Consider the following 18,724-nt stretch of genomic DNA (forward strand, 5'->3'; position numbering starts at 1 on the left):
TATTTTTTTTTTAACTTTAAAATAAAACATGAAATATTTATCCATGCCGTATGGATTCATTTAGGAAGTTAAAGAACTAATTTGGAAAAAGTTTTTCTGCGACATATAAAACAATTCTAGTTACTACAATAATCATATTTTATTTAATAATTTAAATTAATGCAATATCTTGATGCAGTTATTTACTATATTTTTATTTTAGTTGGGACCAATGCCCAATCTAAGTATAAGTGCAAAGAGCTGATAAGTTGTGGTAATTTAATAATTTTTTGCAGTAATTATATAATTTATAATAAATAAGATATAATGCAATTATTTCGAGTTTTAAAATTCAAAAATATATTTTTTTAGAGTTCATCAAGTTAAGTTTTTGTTTTAAACCAAAGATAAGATTTTCTAAACAGCACTAAAATATTGCGACTTGGCCGTAGGTTTTGAACGCTTGTCACTACAGTCACTGTCATAAGCTGACAGAAAGCTGACATTTGTTTCTATGATAAAATGTTTGTATTCTCTTTAATCAATCGTAAACAAACTCAGTGCTAGTTTATTTTATAAGTTATTATTATATATCACTTATCATAATAATGACAATGTGTGACCGATAGAACATGGACGCGAATGATCCTAGAAGACCACTTTTAGGTAAGTATGAGAATTTCATTAGAAATTTAGAAGTAGTAGTTATATTGCACAATAAAACTAGTATTTCAAGTGAATTTATTGGTTTATTGCAGTGAAACTGTGCCACCGGATTACGAACGCGATAATTATCGATTTTATTTTTAATTAATATGGATTTTTTGTTCTTTATGGGTATCGTAACTTCTTTATTTATTTTGCGTTTTTCTGGTTTCGATTTTTCTGTTTTATCTTGCATGGTTACACCCTTTCTATTGCGCATTTAAATAGTACGTTGTTCATTGTTTAAAAATATATTCTAACAATAAAATGACTCATAGCGGGTCAGTAAATGATTGCTATGTTTTTCCAGTTTTTCTTGATATTAGATTTCCTTTTCATAATTTGCAACTTTAGACATATCCTTGTATAGTATATAAATTTTATTTATGTACATATTATTGTGCAGTGTTCATAAAGTATCTCTCAGAGTTATTCCTATAGAGTAGTGGTTGGCAACCTTTTTGCATGAGATAATAGTGGGTAATAGTATTGAAATAGCAAATAAACATGCACTCCACTGGATGGTCAGTGGTCATTGTTGTTCATGGACATCTTTAACAAGTTTTATATAAAACAGAGGTTCTAGGTGAAGGCAATTAATTATAGATGTACTAGCTTTTAACTGCAGCTTTGATCACGAAGGTTTTCTTTATTCCCCTAAAAAGTTTTTTCATTATTTTTTTTTTCTGGATAAAATAATTTCTGGATAAAAATGGTACCCAATGTCATTTTCTAATCCCCTGACAATACATGTACAAAATTTAATGACAATGGGTTAATTAAGGTTATAATTAAGGTTTGAGAACACTCTTGAGAACTAAGATGCTCGTCTAATATAATTCTTTAAGTGACCTTGGGGCCTACCACCATCTTTTAAAAACCATCACAGTTCGGGAAAGTTTTATTTCCTCCTTAAAACAATAAAATATTCCATCATACACAGTTGAACAAACTTGAACTCTTATTAATTTTTCGCTTTTCTATTGTATAAAACCAACTGAAATTGTCATATTTTGCTTAAAAAGTTAAATTTCCTGCAAAAAAAGTAAAAGTATTATTAAAATAATATTGTTTTAAGAGATGGTAGTAACCCCCCTGGCATTTACACCTTTCCATAACAAAAGAATTGCTTCACGATAGACGCTGGTGTGGCAACGGTACCTCACCAATTACATACTGGTTTTATTATCAAAGATGCTAATATAATGCCTGATGAAAAGGCAAATAAAATGTACAGTTCATTCTTGAGATACACATTGCTAATACTATTTAACAGGAGTATAACTATACGAGTACAAGCTGTTATACATGCAGTCAAGGATGTTTATTGAAAAATTGAGATGCTATGTCCAACAGTGGACTAAAGTCTGATGTTTTTTTTATATGTTAGTAGTAGATAAGCATGCAGTCCACCTAATGGTACTGCTGCCCATGGACATCTGTAATCAATCCGAGATAGGATTAGATATTCCTACCTGAGGTCGGCCACAGATGCGCCGCTACCCCTGAGGACTAACACAATACAATTATTTATAACCAAGGGTGGTAGGGGTGGTAGTGACCACATACTATCAGGTGAACTGAGGACTCCTTCATAACTGTTTTTCATATTGTATGAAATATAATAAAAATATCTATTACAAATTTATCCAAGAATATGTACCACAAAAGAGTTATTGCTTGATCCACCTACCGCTATTGAAGTTATTTTATTTATCATGCCGATTCCAAATATAAAATTAAATATTGTAAAAGTGAGTTAACCAAAGAACCACTATCTAATTAAAGTCCCTGAAAATTAATTTTAATTCCACCACTACTTTATCTACACTATTTAATTGTGCTAAGAAGCTTTATTATATGTATAGGAAAGAGATTTCATAGTAACGAACTGTGCCCTGTGGTTTCACCCGCGCTTAAAGTGTTAAATGTGTGTTTTGTTTTGATTCTTGTTTTTTTAGTCAGGTGTGTGCTGCTATGTATTCCGTGAATAAAAAAATTATTATTATTATTTAAATAAAAAAGGATATTTCATGAGCTTTATAACGTCAGGCGTAAATTAGTCAGAACAGATAGAACAAAAAAAACAATTATTATTTATGTTCATACCTATGCATTTAGTAAAAAGCTGTTTTCACATTATAAACAGACACTTCCTTTTTATTTCTATGTATAGATGTTACTATAATATACCACAAAACATTATTATTATCAGCCATTGTACCACGCTGTGCTAGTATGTCTACGTTTGTACATATGCACGACTTAAGAGATTATAATTTCTCAGCAGGACTATATCTGTTTGTCTTTCCAATAAATCTCTATTCTTATCTCAATATCATTCTCTATTTGTTTTGTGATATCTTTTTATATTGCGTGACTCGCTTTTTTTGGATTTGTGTAACCGTATTATTTATGGCGACATTGCTACTTTACGAGAAATAATTCGCTGTTATTATGTTGCAGATAACATAACGAAATATGAATATTCTTTAGTTAGTTATCATGCAGAAGGTTGTGGGATCGTAAACTTTGTAAATACAGTAAAATAATAAAACGATTAAAATTTTGTGATTGGACTGTGTCAACGTCAGCTCCACCTATTTTTTTTACAAAATGGTGTAAAAGCAAGATTCAAGGGGTTTGTAGGATAAGGGATACAAAGATGAGGCATTTCTACTGAGTTTTCATTAGCAGCTACGAAAAATTATAAACATCAACTAAAATTCCGATCTTGATAGAAAGTTTTATTTGCAAAAGAAAAAAGATTTATTTGTTTCAACTTATTTAAACATTTTTCGACAATCAATTAACAAAATGTCTGTCGCTTATTCACTAGCTATTTACTGCTTGCACCATTTATCGCCTACTTAAGGTAGATTTTATTGATGTCCTTGTATTACAGTAACTAGCTAACTATTTAATTAGTGTTCCGCGAATGGCGACGTCCGTTCACGAAATATGTAGTTTGGTCTTAAGATTTGGGTATTTATCTCGTATGCCTTTCCTATTTGTCTTTTAATTTCGGCCAGGTATCCCTCAATTTCGCGATTAATACTAATTATTTTTTTGATTGAACTTCACGAAGAATGAACTATTTTCGCCTTTTTGAACGAAACAATAGATTTCTTTTCGATGGGATCGAAGATCTCCAGTTTATTAGTAATGTGGACCAATGACAACTATGTTTTATGTTTTTTTACTTTTGAAAAATGTAATTTGTCTTAACTGTTGCTTACAAAGCATATGCATTGGGTATTTTTTTAATATTTCGTCTCTTCTCTAGTTTTGTTTTAGACCTTTTTAATCTGTGGCTCTTGTTTCTTTCAAAATTAAAAAAAAACTTACTAGCCACTATCGCGTGTTCATTTATCAGCTATGGGACATGTGCACAACAAACCTAAATAAGTCACGATATGGCCAGAGTGGACAAAATTAGCTAAATTGGTCTCATTGACTTAGTACAGTATAAATATAAGCAACGAGAGTAACGAGACCGATACATCAAAATCGCTACCGACGCTCAAAGTTTATTGGACTTCAATCTACATTTACAATTGTTGTTGTTGATAGACTTTATTATTTTTAATCTATTTGTATACTTACTTTACAATATTTCTGAGTCATATATGTTTTTTATGTAAAGAGAGAATAAGCCACTCTTCCCGCGGATGTCGAGGAAATTATTACGGGAATATAATATAAAAAAGCAGCCTAAGTCTAGTAATACTAGCAGCGGTTATGCACGATGTTATATAATTATTTTTTTCATATTGTCCGTAGAATGTTGAGGATGAAAGAACCACGTCAAAATTATTTGCACGTTGCCTGTCAGACATATGCAGTGATGACAGACGTAGAGAAATGTATGATTCCGTTACAAAAAGTCTTTAAATGCGTATTTACTTATATTATACTTCGTAACTTTTCTGCCTTAGGCAAGAATTTTGTAGAGCGAGAAGACTTCCACTAAGAAATGAGATACAATTTCACACTCTAGGAAGTTAAATATAAAGCGAAAAATCTTGGTAGTACGTACCTATGTGTTAATCTTAAAGTTGTCATTTTATTTATGTATGAACAAAATACCAATCAATATGGATTGGTACTAATAATAAATATTATCTGTTACTCAAAAATTTCTGTAACATATCTGTATGGGTTACTCTTTCCGATTCTTTTCCGATAAATTCGTGTTGTGTTAAGTTATATAATTTATCCTACTTTTTATACCGGTTTTGATTACCACTTAAGGCATCTGTATGACTGTTTTTGGAAAACTATATGTCAACGGCTATATGAAATTATATTTATTTTATGGTTTTCTTTATTTAGAAGTGGCCTCGAATTTATTTATTTCTTAAGATGTCTCAATTGATTTTAGAGAAATATCTCTTAAAATTTAATTGTCATACCAGGAAGGAAAAATAATATATTTTAAAGAAATAATCAGGAAAATATTGTTATTATGTTTGATAACCCCAAAGTACATGTGACCCTTACGGCCTACGTCGCTAGCCTCTATAAATAATTTTAAGTCTCTTATTAAGGAATTGGATTGATGATGAAATTGAAACAATAACATTGTAATTTCATATTAATTTACTGGCTTACGTATCTATTTGTATTTGTGTCGTGATCATATTTAAATGTTATTGATTGCAACCTATTTAAAATAAATGAAGTCATCAAATTAACATGCTTTTTTAATTAATCATCATGAAATAGAACGTGAAATTGCACTGACAGTTAAGTGTGACACGAGTAACCTAAATACTTAAGTATGCATTTTTCGTTTATCAACAAAAATAAATACTGTAGAAATATAAGGTGAAAAAACATCAAGCTTCGTAAAGCGTGTGTCATATAGAGTTACTGCAAAGATAAAAAAAAATATTTTCTTTAAATTTTTATTATGCCTTAAGAAGTGGATTTCAAGATTTACTTTTAAATTATTCTTTACCCTTACAAAGCTACTTGCACTAAAGAAGATATTATTTTTAGTTAATCTTTCAAAAAATATTGCCACGTTTGGTGGAACAGACTCTACTTCGACTACTTGTCTCTATTTGGCAAAATATTCGAGAGTTCGCTTACAAACCATCGTATAGCTTGTAGCTTGCAGTGAGCCCGATCTACTAGTACAAATGCCACCATCCACCGATGTCATTAGCTGCCGAGTGTCTGTGTGGTGCGCGCGTGTGATGGCACTCGTGTAGTAACGAGCCGTAGGCAGTGAACATGAGTGGCGTTATTGGTATGATTTATCTAGTTGTTTATGTTTATGTTAATGAGCAGGTTTACGTTAGATTTAATATTGCAACTCAGTTGTCTGAGCGGCTTTGAGGCTCTTAATTATTTTTTTGTAGAGTCCACCTCATTATGCCAATTACTTGGAAGGAAGTCTTGACTAAATGTTGTGATAACGACACACATGACTATTATAATTTTGTGAATGAAGTCTTTATTTTTGTTTATCCGTATTTGTTTATAGATTGAGAACCAATGAACGGATTCATACTTTTGTCATTTTTGTAAGGAAATATGATATTTGGTCAGGACTTAGGTCAGATATAATATTTAGGATTTATCGTAGAAGAAGGTATCGTATTAGGAACAATATGTGTTAATGTCGCTAAAAATTAGCGGTGTGTGCAACATAGCCGTAGCAAGACCGAGGCGAAAAGCGGTCCTTGCAAAGATGCAAAAGTTAACAGTAATCATTTGGGTTATTTACTTTGTTGTCGAAATTAGTATTTCGACCGCTACACGATATACATCTCTTTACCTCTCTATGAAATGTAGATGACTTTTTATAGAATGCCTATGGAAGCTCCAAAGCCTTTTGACTTATTTATTTATCACGTAGTGGTAAAATAACTCGAAACAGTAAGTCGGGTACATATACCTCGCGTGGTACAGGATCATCGATAAAATTCTTCGTACTAATCGTAATACGAGTAGGTGTTATAATAATACCTACCAGTGCTGTGTGTTGTGTAACTAGTTACTCCGCTATAATACATTGTTTATTATAAAGCAATAACAAATTATACTTTAATTGCAAACGCAGCGAGAGACAATTCATTTTTTACTAAATATAGTTAATATTTAACTTAATAGTTGACAATCCTATCTGAAGTTTACATTAAGACATGCTCACCTTTTGTGTGAAATGTTTTTATATGTATGAACAAAAAAGGGTTTATTATTTTATTGGGTCTTTTAATCGTGAAACGTTATAAGTATAACATACTAATTTGAAAGATGGATACAAAAAAAATATAGTCTAACTTCTGTTGTTTATATTTGGACCGTCTGTCGCGTTTCTAGTACTAATTGTTGACTAAAAGGAAGTCGTTAGTTAGATTTGGCGTCACTTGGAAAGCTATTGTCATAGTCACCGCAACAGGCTTGCATGTTGGTGACAGTAGATGGACAACTTTGTTGGGAAAAGCTGCAGTTTATCTCTTAAATTTCTTTGTGTTGCGCTGTACGGCGCGCCATACATACATGCGAGTGAAAAACATTCCCCTCTGCGCTCAGGTAAAAAAGGGTGCTTATGAGTGCGACTACACTAGAACGCAACCACATGAAACTATATTGGATTTGTATTATTTTTGAATATACATAATTACAATGTTTATTAAAATTTCAGGTCATGTGCGCGAGGACCGTTTCCGCAGGACGGCGAGGAAGCTGTGTGGGCTGGAGTCATGGCGGCGGAGGCTGCCTATCACCATCTGGCTACCCAAGTACAGCGTGGAGTGCCTGCTTCGTGATATGATAGCTGGTGAGATCATTAAATACATTGACGCTGAAAATGTATAGCAAAAAAGATTTTGTGTCTCATATTATGTTGTATGGTAGGCAGATTGACGTTTGTGCGGTATCTCAGGTCTCTCAATTCTCAAGACGCAAAAATTCTGATAAATTTCAGGCATGACACATTTTTTACGTTTGGTTTGTGATTGCGGTAATTTACCCGAGTAAGGAAGAAGTGTCAAAAAACCACTTTAAGTGTTAAAATATCTGGACTGTTGCGAGGGAAAATTACTGGAGAGCCTGGTATCTGAGCGCAAACCCGAAGTCATTTGGTGTATGATATCAATAATAAAAGTGGACCTTGCTTGCTAAGGCCTCACCAAAAATGTAGTATTTAGAAAATTTTGGAACTTAAAGAATACGGCTAGTGTTACCAACTATGGTTGGAGTACCGACTCTACTGGTATAATGGCACCGGAAAAAGTAAACACGCATGCATGCAAAACAATGCGCACTACTTACCACCGTGCCTTGTTAGATCAACTGCTTAGCATAACAATCGACGCATCCTTATCTGTTGACAATATATTCGAATCTATTCAGCCTTTAGTTTCTTTATTTTGCATTCATTGCTACAAATACTAGGTTAATACCCTTTCTTCCATGCTGTGGTCCGGTTCCGCAAAACTCTGGATTGGTCGTGCATATACGAGTACATATCCTTTATTTAGTTATAGTCACCGCCAAACGCTAGTCCGCTTGAACTTGTTGCGAGCGGGTGTAATTATACAATTAGCTATAGCGACGCGATTCATTTCTATATTCGGAGCGGACTAGCAGTTTTACGCGGAGTACACTAGGCTATCAGCAGCATTAAGCAGTTTAATAATTGTATAATATAGAAAGATTTTTTGATTGAATGTCGCAAAATATGAGACATATCAGTAAGAAAACAATAAACCTTTGAAGCCAATGAAGTGATTAAGAGTTAACGATTGGTAGCACGTGATGATATAAAGAAGTTAATGATATTACATACAATGTATCAATTAACTCGAGTTGTAAGATAACCAAATTATGTGCTCACTTAGATACCGTACTACGATACTCGAATGTGTATGTATTTTTTGTGAAATCTCATATGTTATCCTTGCATGAGTGTATCGATAGTAATATAGTAACTATATGTGCTTCTTATTTTAGTGATAGTTAATAAGATATGATCCTATATATATATACGTTTTTATATGCAAGATGCTTTGATAAGTAAGAATTTTTACATTATGCAATTATTTTCATCCTTTACTTGGTAATATATAGTAAATGTAATACATTGTTAATAATTATGTTTATTTGTTTTAGGTATAACAGTAGGACTGACTTCCATACCACAGGGAATAGCATACGCCATGGTAGCAGGATTACCACCACAGGTGAGTCAAATTGTCGAACAAATGTTTGTGTAGTGGGAAAATGAATATTGGAAAATATTAAAACTAACATATCTTCCACAGCTGATGCACGTGGTCGATTACGACACCAACGTATCATTTTTGTATGCAGTTTATCGAGAGTAGAAATAAAATGTCGTAGAGATTTTTTACATAACATAAATCTTATATCATTAGCATAACTGCTTCAGATTCGTATTGAAAGTGAAGACATCTTGTTTATACACAAATATGCTTTTTTAGATTTTACAATTTCTGTTCCAAATGGGTAGCGGTGCTATTCGGAATTGTCACATGGCTTTTATAAAATTTCAGTAGAAAATGCAATCCAGTGGTAAGAGATCACTGCCACCTCTGTAATAATAGCGAATAGGAGTGGAATTCTATCACTAAACGGGGATGGGGCATTTGCAATGCCGCAGAGATGCGTTTCTAACACCTTATATGTTCATGTAATTAAACTCTTTAAACCAGAACACAGCTGCACTTAAACTTGTTGGCTACAACTCTTTTACCTAATGACTAGGCACGGATCCCGTGCTACAACTGAGGAAATCTGAAGCAAACATACATAGATTGAGTTGATGGTGGTGCCGCGCAGTAGAACCATGAATAATTCTACGACTTTACAATTATTTCTGCTACCCCAGGTGGGTTTATACTCCAGCATCTTCCCCGGCGTCGTGTACATGTTGTTTGGGAGCTGCAAGGACGTGACGGTGGGTCCCACGGCGATCCTGGCGGCGTTGCTGGCTAAGTACGTGGCGAGATCGCCCGACTTCGCTTACCTCGCCGCATTCCTCTCCGGATGCGTTATATTGCTGCTCGGGGTGCTGCAGTTAGGTGAGGGTTTTAAGGTTCGATGCTGTGGCTGGGTAGGACTTTTTTTTTATAATATAGGAGTAGCAGACGAGCATGCAGTCCATCTGATGGTAAGTAGCTACTGCCGTCCACGGACATTTGTAATCAACCCCATATAAGGTCAGATACCTACCTGAGGTAGGACACAGATGCGCCACTGTGGACTATGTTGGAATGCCTCGTTAAAGTAATGTACATAATAAGCCTTATTTATTTTCTCTTATCTTAATATATTTGAAACTTTATTACTAGTAGTAAAGTCAGTAAATATTGTAATCTAGTATGATAAGCAATTTTTCTTGGCCTACATTTTGTATCCCATTTTTGTTGTTAAAAACCTTTTGTAACTTGTATCACCAATCTGTAACCTCCCACTACCGCCACTTGATAAATAATTAACCATAAAATAAAGTACATATAAAACTGTAACTGGAATGAAAATACTGATTGTCTGTAACCTTTCTATTTGTAGGTTTTCTATTAGATTTCATATCAAAGCCGGTCATTAGTGGGTTTACGACGGCAGCGGCTCTGCAGATATCTGCGGCGCAACTCAAGTCATTGTTCAGGATATCCGGTTTGTATGACAACACTTGAAGTTCAATAAAAATAGGAACATTAAAATACTAGGTACACTGGGGTACTACTCTATAGATACAAAAAGCGGAGTATAATTGGAAATTTCGAGCGTTTGGTCTGCGCACTTACAGATTTAGATTGTCTTGGCGAAGTATGATTTGCCTTTATATCTTTGTCACTCGAAAAAAATACTTTGACAATTCCTTTATCGATTCGACTCATGGTTGCCAAATGTATATGTAGAGGTGACGTTTTTATTATACATAAGCTTTTATGTCCTTTTACGCTTTTCTCATTGGATGAATTTTCAGTAATATTTTCTCTCTGTTCAACTTCGTTATATAAGCAGCTCCTATGCTTTTATGTTTTGCAGAGGCGACTTAAGCTGTTGGGTGTCTGTAAATCGGGCTTTTTATTAAATAAATCTATTTATACGACTTTCTTGTTCAGGTAAATCCGGTGATACGTTTATCGACGCCGTGGTGAACTTCTTCAAGAACATAAAGACGGTCCACCTGTGGGACACGGTGCTGGGCATCTCGACTATTGTGGCTCTGCTGCTGCTTAAAGTGAGTGTGTACGTACGACCTCATCTACCTTTGTACATACATATTTTTATTTATAACTATAATAGCTTTTACCTGCAGTTTCGCTCGTGGTCAGAGGTTTTTTATATCCCTCGGGAACAGCACTTTTTTTTTGAGTAAACGGCACCCCATGATTTTTTTCTGAACCCCTAGACTGACTGGCGTTAGACGTCAGTTTGATTATAAGATTATTCTATGGATTTCATATCATTTGTGGCTCGATTGCGATACTAGGAATTTTTGATTTCATTTATGAACAGATTTCTGCGTTAACCGATAGGTATAATAACAGAAGCATAACTTGTATCATTAACGGCTATCATCGCATGTCACATAACCATTGGGGCAGAAGGGAAGCCTATGTTTGACAGTGGTGATGCCGGACTCTCTATAAATTGAATGACAGAAAAAATAGAGAAACTACCTCTATTATTCTCTGCCTCGACTACAGCTGATTTTAAAACCTCCCTGATAAACTTAATTCAGCAAGCCACGATATCCACGTCGCACACGTCTAGCGCGTGGCGCGTGAACGTGGCCTCCGCGTGGCTGTACATGGTGCGCGCTTGGAACGCCCTCGTGTGCGTGGCCTGTGTCAATCTAGGGAAAAAGATCGATCCTTTATTCGATTCGAATCGAAGTGCAAAATTTCGATTCATGAAAAATCGAGGCCCAAAAATCTACTCTGCAAAAATCAATCTTCGATCTTCTCAGCTAAAAAGGGTGACTATAGCGAAAAAAAGGTCATCAGGTCAAAACAAGCACTGAAATACGTATCCGTTAGAAAAAAAAATTCTGTCAACACATTCAACCAACTCGGAAGAGATCGACTTCCAATTTTTTTTAAGATGAAAGATCGATTCACTGTAGATCGATTAATATAGTAAATTTTTATGGACCAAAAGATCGATTTTCAATTAATCGATTTCAGATCGCCATTCCTATGCCAATGTCTGACTAAGCGTTTGTGTAATGTTTGTGCAGAAAGCCACGATATCGACGTCGCACACGTCGAGCGCGTGGCGCGTGAACGTGGCCTCCGCGTGGCTGTACGTTGTGCGCGCTAGGAACGCCCTCGTGGTCTTCGTGGCCTCCATCGTGGCCTTTATCCTCTACAAGCGGGACTTGAACCCTTTCGCCTTGACTGGTAAGCTTTAAGTTCAATTGAATGTCGGTCGCGTATTGGATTACATAGTAGTAGTAGCTTTTGTATTAGAGTAATAAAATTAAGTATTTGGAAATGGAGATTTCGTGTATACAAAATAAATACTCTGCTTTTCTTTTTTAATTTTTGTGCCACGATAATAATGATGCTCTTAAATATGTAAATAAGTCAGATTGTTCATCATGATTAACACCATGTAGTGTATTGTATTTAAATTTTTAATTCTGTTTCTGTCTGTCTCTTCTAACTATAACATGAATCACATAAATATTGACGTTTTTATCCGGCTGGAAGGATCAATTATTATAAAATTAAAGTGGATCAAAATTAAAGTTAGTTGCCTGTCTTCCAGGTAAAATCGAAGGAGGATTACCCCATTTCGGACCCCCACCCTTCAGCACGGTGGTCAACAATCAAACCCTAAGATTTGACCAGATGCTGGAAGTGTTCGGCGCTGAGGGTCTGGTAATGCCGCTAGTGGCTATACTGGAGAGCATCGCTATCGCTAAGGCTTTTGGTGAGTTTAAAGTAATATTCTTATATCTAATGCATAAAGTCTGACATGTACATTTAGACCGATAGTACGATACTTTAGTAAAATAAAATTATTTATTGATCGAATTCGTTCAGTACAATTTTATTTTAATTTAAATAACAATTGAAGACGTTCTTGGTGTAGAATTTTCTGTAATATGTTTTAGTTTAATATTTCTTTTTTAAATATATTATTCAGTTACAAGTGCTTTGGGTACCCATTTTGGATTACACTCTTAATGCAGCTGGGTAGAGTACCCACTTTTAAAACCATTTAAGATTTTAAGCGCAAAACATATAAAGAAAATCGTTGACAAAGAATAGATCATTGTGCTTTGTTTTAACTTATTCATATTATTATAATGATGATGATGATGATAATGATGATTATGATAATGATGATAATGATAATGATTTTGATGATTCCTGTATTTTTAGCCGGCAGTAACCCAGTGGACGCGACGCAAGAGATGATCGCAGTGGGCGCATGCAATGTGTTGTCATCGTTCGCACAGAGCATGCCGGCCACTGGATCCTTCACGCGGACAGCGCTCAACCACGCCAGCGGGGTCGTTACGCCCGCGGGATCATTTTTTAAAGGTATTCAATTAAACCAGTGTTACATAAGACCGTAATTGTTCATACAAATTTTCTGTGTCACGAATAGTTTTCCTGATAGAGTGTGGAAACGATTTGCGCCACTTTATCAAGATGGCGGCAGAGGGACATCAGTAGTGACCCCATAAATTAGTATGCTAAATACTAACACGAACTTACACGAACTTTCTCTTGACATCCAAATACTAAGATTGCGTCCTCGACAAATTTAACACTTCAATGGATTATTAAGAGCTCAACACTCTGCTTAGTATTTTTTTATCTCTTTAAATTAAATTATATGAAATTTACAATAATTTATTGGCGATCACAAATAATCTTATTTTATTTTAATTTTTCGATTTTGCTTAGATTTCTGATTAAAATTTAATATATAACAATAATTAAATATAATAAAGAATTGTTTTTTTTATTTTATTAGGTATGTTTCATTTTAAATCTTGAATTAAACATTTTCATTTTGGTTTAATATTTTGTATCTTTAAACACAAATTAAAATTATAAAAATATAAAAAAATATAAGATTAATAATTAAAAAATAAATTTTAACATTTTTAATATTGAATATAAAATTAAGAATTTGTTTTCATTAATCTATCATTTTAAAATTTTGGATTTATGAAATTTCATTAATTTCGTCAGCGTTGTTTTTATCAATCTATAATTTTAAATTTTGGATCAATGAATAGTTATTTATAATATTGGCAGCGAGCCTGGTGCTGCTGTCGGTGACGCTGCTGGCGGACGCGTTCTACTTCATCCCGCGCGCGGCGCTGGCCGGCATCATCGCCGTCGCCATGGCCTCCATCATCGACTTCTCCATCGTGCGCAAGCTCTGGGCCAGCTCCAGTGAGGCAAACTTCAATATTTATGTTTAACGAACGTTTTCATTTGTTCACGAGGGTGAAAACTTCAAAAGGTACCCGACGCCGTGAGAGCGACGCCGGGTTATGTGGGATTTTTACCGCACTAAAACCCCCTCCGGTGGCCGTCCTTAGCTCTGCGTAGAGGACTCTGGAATCTCCAAAGTAACGCAACCGGAGTCCTCCAAGCACGATCCCCTATCCGGCCCTGCCCTGAGAGGAACAATTTACGCTCCCGTCGCACACCAGGTGTTTACAGGGACAATGTTTGACCAACCTAGTGATGTAGCGGATAGGCCTAGTTTGTCCCGGTAGTTCCGGTAGGCTAAGGTTACGGTATCCTACCTGTCGTAAGAGGCGAATAAAAGGGGACTTCCGGGGTTGCGGGTGGCAAGAGTGGAAGCTCGAATTGCCCGGTCAGCGACCCTGGGATGGACGGCCCTGGTATGTGTGGTCACATACCGTCGTGTACACTAGACGGTGTGGCGAGCGTCATGCTTCTCTGGGCGGAGCCGGGTGTGGTAACGTGCTGAGAGGATTTCGGTTACGTTCCTTTGGAGACCCCGAGTCTTTTATACAGCTCAAAGAACGTTTTAGTGTGGTAAGAGTTCCAAATAACCCTGTGTTTTAAAGATTTCCACCTCAATAACAAAATAAGGCCTGGTTCATCAGTCTAATGGAAATTTTCGGGTTTGATTTTTTGAGTACTCATTATAATACCTGATTATGACATTTTCTTCATAGAATATGGTGGGAACGAGGCTATATGCTAGACATTATAAAATATGTATAATTATTTTGAAGATTTCATGATATTGGTTTTTCATAAAAATAGATGCGTTTTGGTAGTATAAAAGGTGACATTAATTTAAGTCCCACATTATGTACGATACAGAGTTGTAATTATCTATGGCAAGGATAATATTAATGTCGGTTTCTATATTGTTTATATGGATATTTACAAAGCGTACGTAATTATTATTAAACATAAATATTAATAAATGATTTCCAGAGTGCGAGCTAGCGGTGTGGGTGGTGACGGTGGTGGTGGGGGCGAGCGCGGGGCTGGAGTACGGCATCGCGGCGGGCGCGGCCGCCGACGCTGTACGGACGTTAGCCGCCGCTGCTAGACCACAACTACATGCTACGCTGTTTAAGGTGATGCGGATGAAAATAAGACAAACAATAGAAGAATAGTTGTTTACTCACAAAATAATATAATAGAAATATATTCGCGGCAACAAAACAAATCTAAAAAAAGAAACAGAAGATAATATGTCAGCAACACAGAAATGTTTGCAGACAATCAATCTATAAACTATTACCTAAAATATGAAATTAACATACATAGTATGTTCGCGGGTCGTCAAAGGCATCACCGCGACACTGGTCTCCACCTCATACTCGTAACAGTGCCACCGTGTTATTGTTTAAAGAATGTGGTAATAGAGACATTTGCACGAGGTGCTCTAGTCTTGTAGATGAAGCAATCTGTAGTTAACTTCGAGTTCCATTCGGGTTCCAGGATTGCTTATAACTTGTTGATTATGGAATATCTAGTAACCAAGGGTATAGCGGATATGGATACGGATAAGGGCGTATATAGTGCCTAATTTAACACCAGTCAGCCTTGATAAAACAAATATGTTAATGAGTAAATATTTCTACATTATTGTGTACAGGCAGTCCTCGACTTACGTCGTTTCAAGTTACTTCGAATAATGGTTTGAGACTATTCCTCAAGCGTACGTCAATTGTTTCGATTTCCATCATAGCAGAATTTACTTGTCGTGAATTCAATATAATTATTTTAACTTAGCTTTAATAATAAAGTATGTACATCCTTTGTTATTAATACAGTATTTTTATTTAATTTTGAGTTCGTGTGGATCCTTACTCTTGAGTTTTACATTTAAACATATGAAAAAATATGTCTCGACTTACGTTGTTTCGATTTACGTCGCCTTTTTCGAGAACCTATCATGCCGTAAGTACGAGGACTGCCTGTATTTAAATATTATTCATATTTTTTTTACTAAAGGCGCACTTGACCGACATTTTCGATAAGTTAATTCTGGACGTAGCTTGATTATATTTATAATATATCGTGTTGTTCTCAGATTGGCCACCAAGACTGTCTGTCGGTGTCGCTGCTGGGTTCGCTATCGTACGCGAGCGCGGAGCACGTGGCGCGCGAGGTGCGCAAGCACGGCCGCGCGCGGAGCCTCGTGTTCGTGTTGGACGCTAGGATGCTGCGGAACATTGATATCGGGGTCGCGGAGGTGGGTTTGATGTTATAGATTTCTTTAGAGGGGTGGGGCGATGTGTTAAATATAGATCGGTTTTAAAGGTGTTAGACGCGAGGATGCTGAGGGATATCGATATCGGGGTCGCGGAGGTGGGTTTGTTTTATATTTCTTTAGAGGAAAGAGGGAGGGGTGTTAGAAGCGTTTGGGGTTCGATTCTGGAGGCATAACCACTACACCTATTTCTGTCTTATAACGGCAATATTAAGTACTGCTATAGTCCGCTTTGAAGATACACAGTTATCCGTAAAATTTTATTTCACTATATTATTAGAATTAAATGGAAAATTGGTAGAGAAAGATAAATATGTAATAAAAATATAAGATATTTTCACGCAATCAACGGTGTCTTCAAGGTTCAACTGTTTTGTTGTTCTTATTGTCTTTTTTGTTTAAGACATTTCAATAGCATTTCAATGTTACTAGAATCTGATATCGGTGATGACGGAGCTGGAGAAGCAGCGGCACCGCTTCCTACTGTGGAACTTCTCGCCGAAGCACCAGCGGACCTTCGAGGCCCTTCAGCCCGGTATTGCGGACAGATTCGTCACAGGGCCCAGTATAGACCAACATGTATTAGGTAAGGTCCAAAAATATTTTTTTTTTAAATAAGACTAGCAGACGAGCGTGCAGTCAATCTGATGGTAAGTGGCTACTGCCGCCCCTGGACATCTGTAATCAATCCCAGATAGAATTAGATATTCCTACCTGAGGTCGGCCACAGATGCGCCGCTACCTCTAAGGACTAAGCTGGAACGCCTCGGAAAAGTATGTCTCCGTTCAAACCAGAACACAGCCGCGTTTAACGCTGCTGTTATAAGTAAGAAATGCCGTGAAAAGGTGTTGCCGCTGGAGTCGAACCTCAGACGATTCTACCGCCTTCAAAATTATACATATACACGTACAAATTGCTTGTTCAAAGCAAATTCTTTGATATTTACTTTATCAAATGTATCATTTTGTGAAAAGAAGCGGCGAACAAAACTACATGATGTATATTTTCTATTATTAACATTATATTGAATTATTTTTGATAGCCGTGAATATCGTCACACAAAAAACGACATAGTCAAAGTTATCTGGTTTGATTACATTATATATTTTTTTTTTATTTTTTATTTTAATGTGTTAAATTATATTTAAAAATAAAGTGATGAATATGATTTTCATTAATAAGTTTAATTGAAGTATTGACATATTTATTTATATTTTTATCTTTACAGGTTTGGAGGTCGTGAGGAATGATAATCCTTTAAGTACAGTAACGTAATAGTTCAATTTACTTAAAATTGTGATATGATGACGTAGGCAACTTAGAGTTGAGTTACCGTAGAGTAAATTACCTTAGAGTATTTTACCCTAGTGAGGTAAGTTTTAGTTTACATGATACTGATTACCAAGTAATTTTGTTTATTAAATAAGGGAAAATATTGGTAACAACTATTATTGTCAATTATAAATATGTCATATTGTCAATTAACATTATTTAAATAACTTGGTTCATAAAGTATTGTAATTTAAAATGACGGCATTTCTATTTGTCTCGCTTGCTAGTGGGAGTGAAAGCGAGAAATATATAGGAAAACTGTTATCTGAAATTAGTAGTTTTCTGAATCAAGTTATCTAGCACAGGAATCATCTGAACGGTACTTATTTTGTACTTATTGTTATTTTTGTATCCGTTGACATTGTATGATTTTTAGTATTTTTTAAATATGCACGCATAAATATTGAGTTTATTTGTAATTCAATCAGCTTGTACCAATTTAATTTCATTATATTGTTCGTATTTAGTTAATACAATAATGCTTTGTTTTCATTTTAGCATATATATGAATACAATTATACCAAATATCTGCAAGTGTCAATTACTTGTTTCGTAAAATCGACATAGAATCAATGGGAATATTTGAAACCAAAGTGAAATATTAGGTACATCTAAACACCTATAGATATAAGATTGTTATTGTACAGTGATTATTTTAAGACAATATAAAATAAAGAAGTAAAATATTCCTTTAGTGTTATTTACCCTATATTTCCCTATGTGTGTAAGCCATCTGCTTTTATTTGAAACATACGACATAACACACAAAATTATAATATGTTATTATACAGATAATTATTTCTCTTTAAATAATTTTAAAGTTAAATATAAAATAAGTTTAAAATTGCATTAAAATTTAACAGGTACTCACATTTTAAACAAAATAATAACATGAGTTATAGGCTCGAAAGACTATTAATAATTGGACACGTTCTAAGCTCTAGCGGCTTAAGGGTAGGAGGGGGGGGGGGGGGGGGCGTAAGG

At 35.1% G+C, this 18,724-nt stretch overlaps 1 protein-coding gene across 2 annotated transcripts; it reads left to right on the forward strand.

The window, feature by feature from the left end:
* The first annotated feature begins 471 nt into the window (after nucleotides 1–471).
* On the forward strand, nucleotides 472–18,428 carry LOC140744070 (sodium-independent sulfate anion transporter). 2 transcript variants are annotated; one of them, XM_073075535.1, is made up of 14 exons: nucleotides 472–645; nucleotides 7,343–7,477; nucleotides 8,812–8,882; nucleotides 9,551–9,743; nucleotides 10,234–10,338; nucleotides 10,791–10,909; nucleotides 11,912–12,074; nucleotides 12,445–12,609; nucleotides 13,065–13,226; nucleotides 13,953–14,093; nucleotides 15,120–15,265; nucleotides 16,228–16,389; nucleotides 16,840–16,993; nucleotides 17,637–18,428. In XM_073075535.1, exons 1-14 carry the CDS (start codon nucleotides 612–614, stop codon nucleotides 17,681–17,683), a joined length of 1,797 nt encoding a protein of 598 aa, XP_072931636.1. In that variant the 5' UTR covers nucleotides 472–611; the 3' UTR covers nucleotides 17,684–18,428. The 2 variants fall into 2 exon arrangements, with proteins under 2 accessions (XP_072931636.1, XP_072931637.1); XM_073075536.1 differs by lacking the exon at nucleotides 472–645 and adding an exon at nucleotides 5,831–5,941.
* The last annotated feature ends 296 nt before the right edge of the window (nucleotides 18,429–18,724 follow it).

Source organism: Epargyreus clarus, unplaced genomic scaffold (assembly GCF_041222505.1).
Source record: "Epargyreus clarus isolate Ecla_fem2 unplaced genomic scaffold, WU_Ecla_fem_2.2 ptg000008l, whole genome shotgun sequence".
Taxonomy (NCBI): domain Eukaryota; kingdom Metazoa; phylum Arthropoda; class Insecta; order Lepidoptera; family Hesperiidae; genus Epargyreus; species Epargyreus clarus.

Bases quoted from the DNA above. Each gene is read 5' to 3' on its own strand.
- LOC140744070 (XM_073075535.1), top strand. From the start codon at position 612: ATGGACGCGAATGATCCTAGAAGACCACTTTTAG. The intron at 10,339-10,790 runs GTTTGTATGACA...TTTCTTGTTCAG, and splicing joins GTCATTGTTCAGGATATCCG to GTAAATCCGGTGATACGTTT. The intron at 12,075-12,444 runs GTAAGCTTTAAG...CCTGTCTTCCAG, and splicing joins GAACCCTTTCGCCTTGACTG to GTAAAATCGAAGGAGGATTA.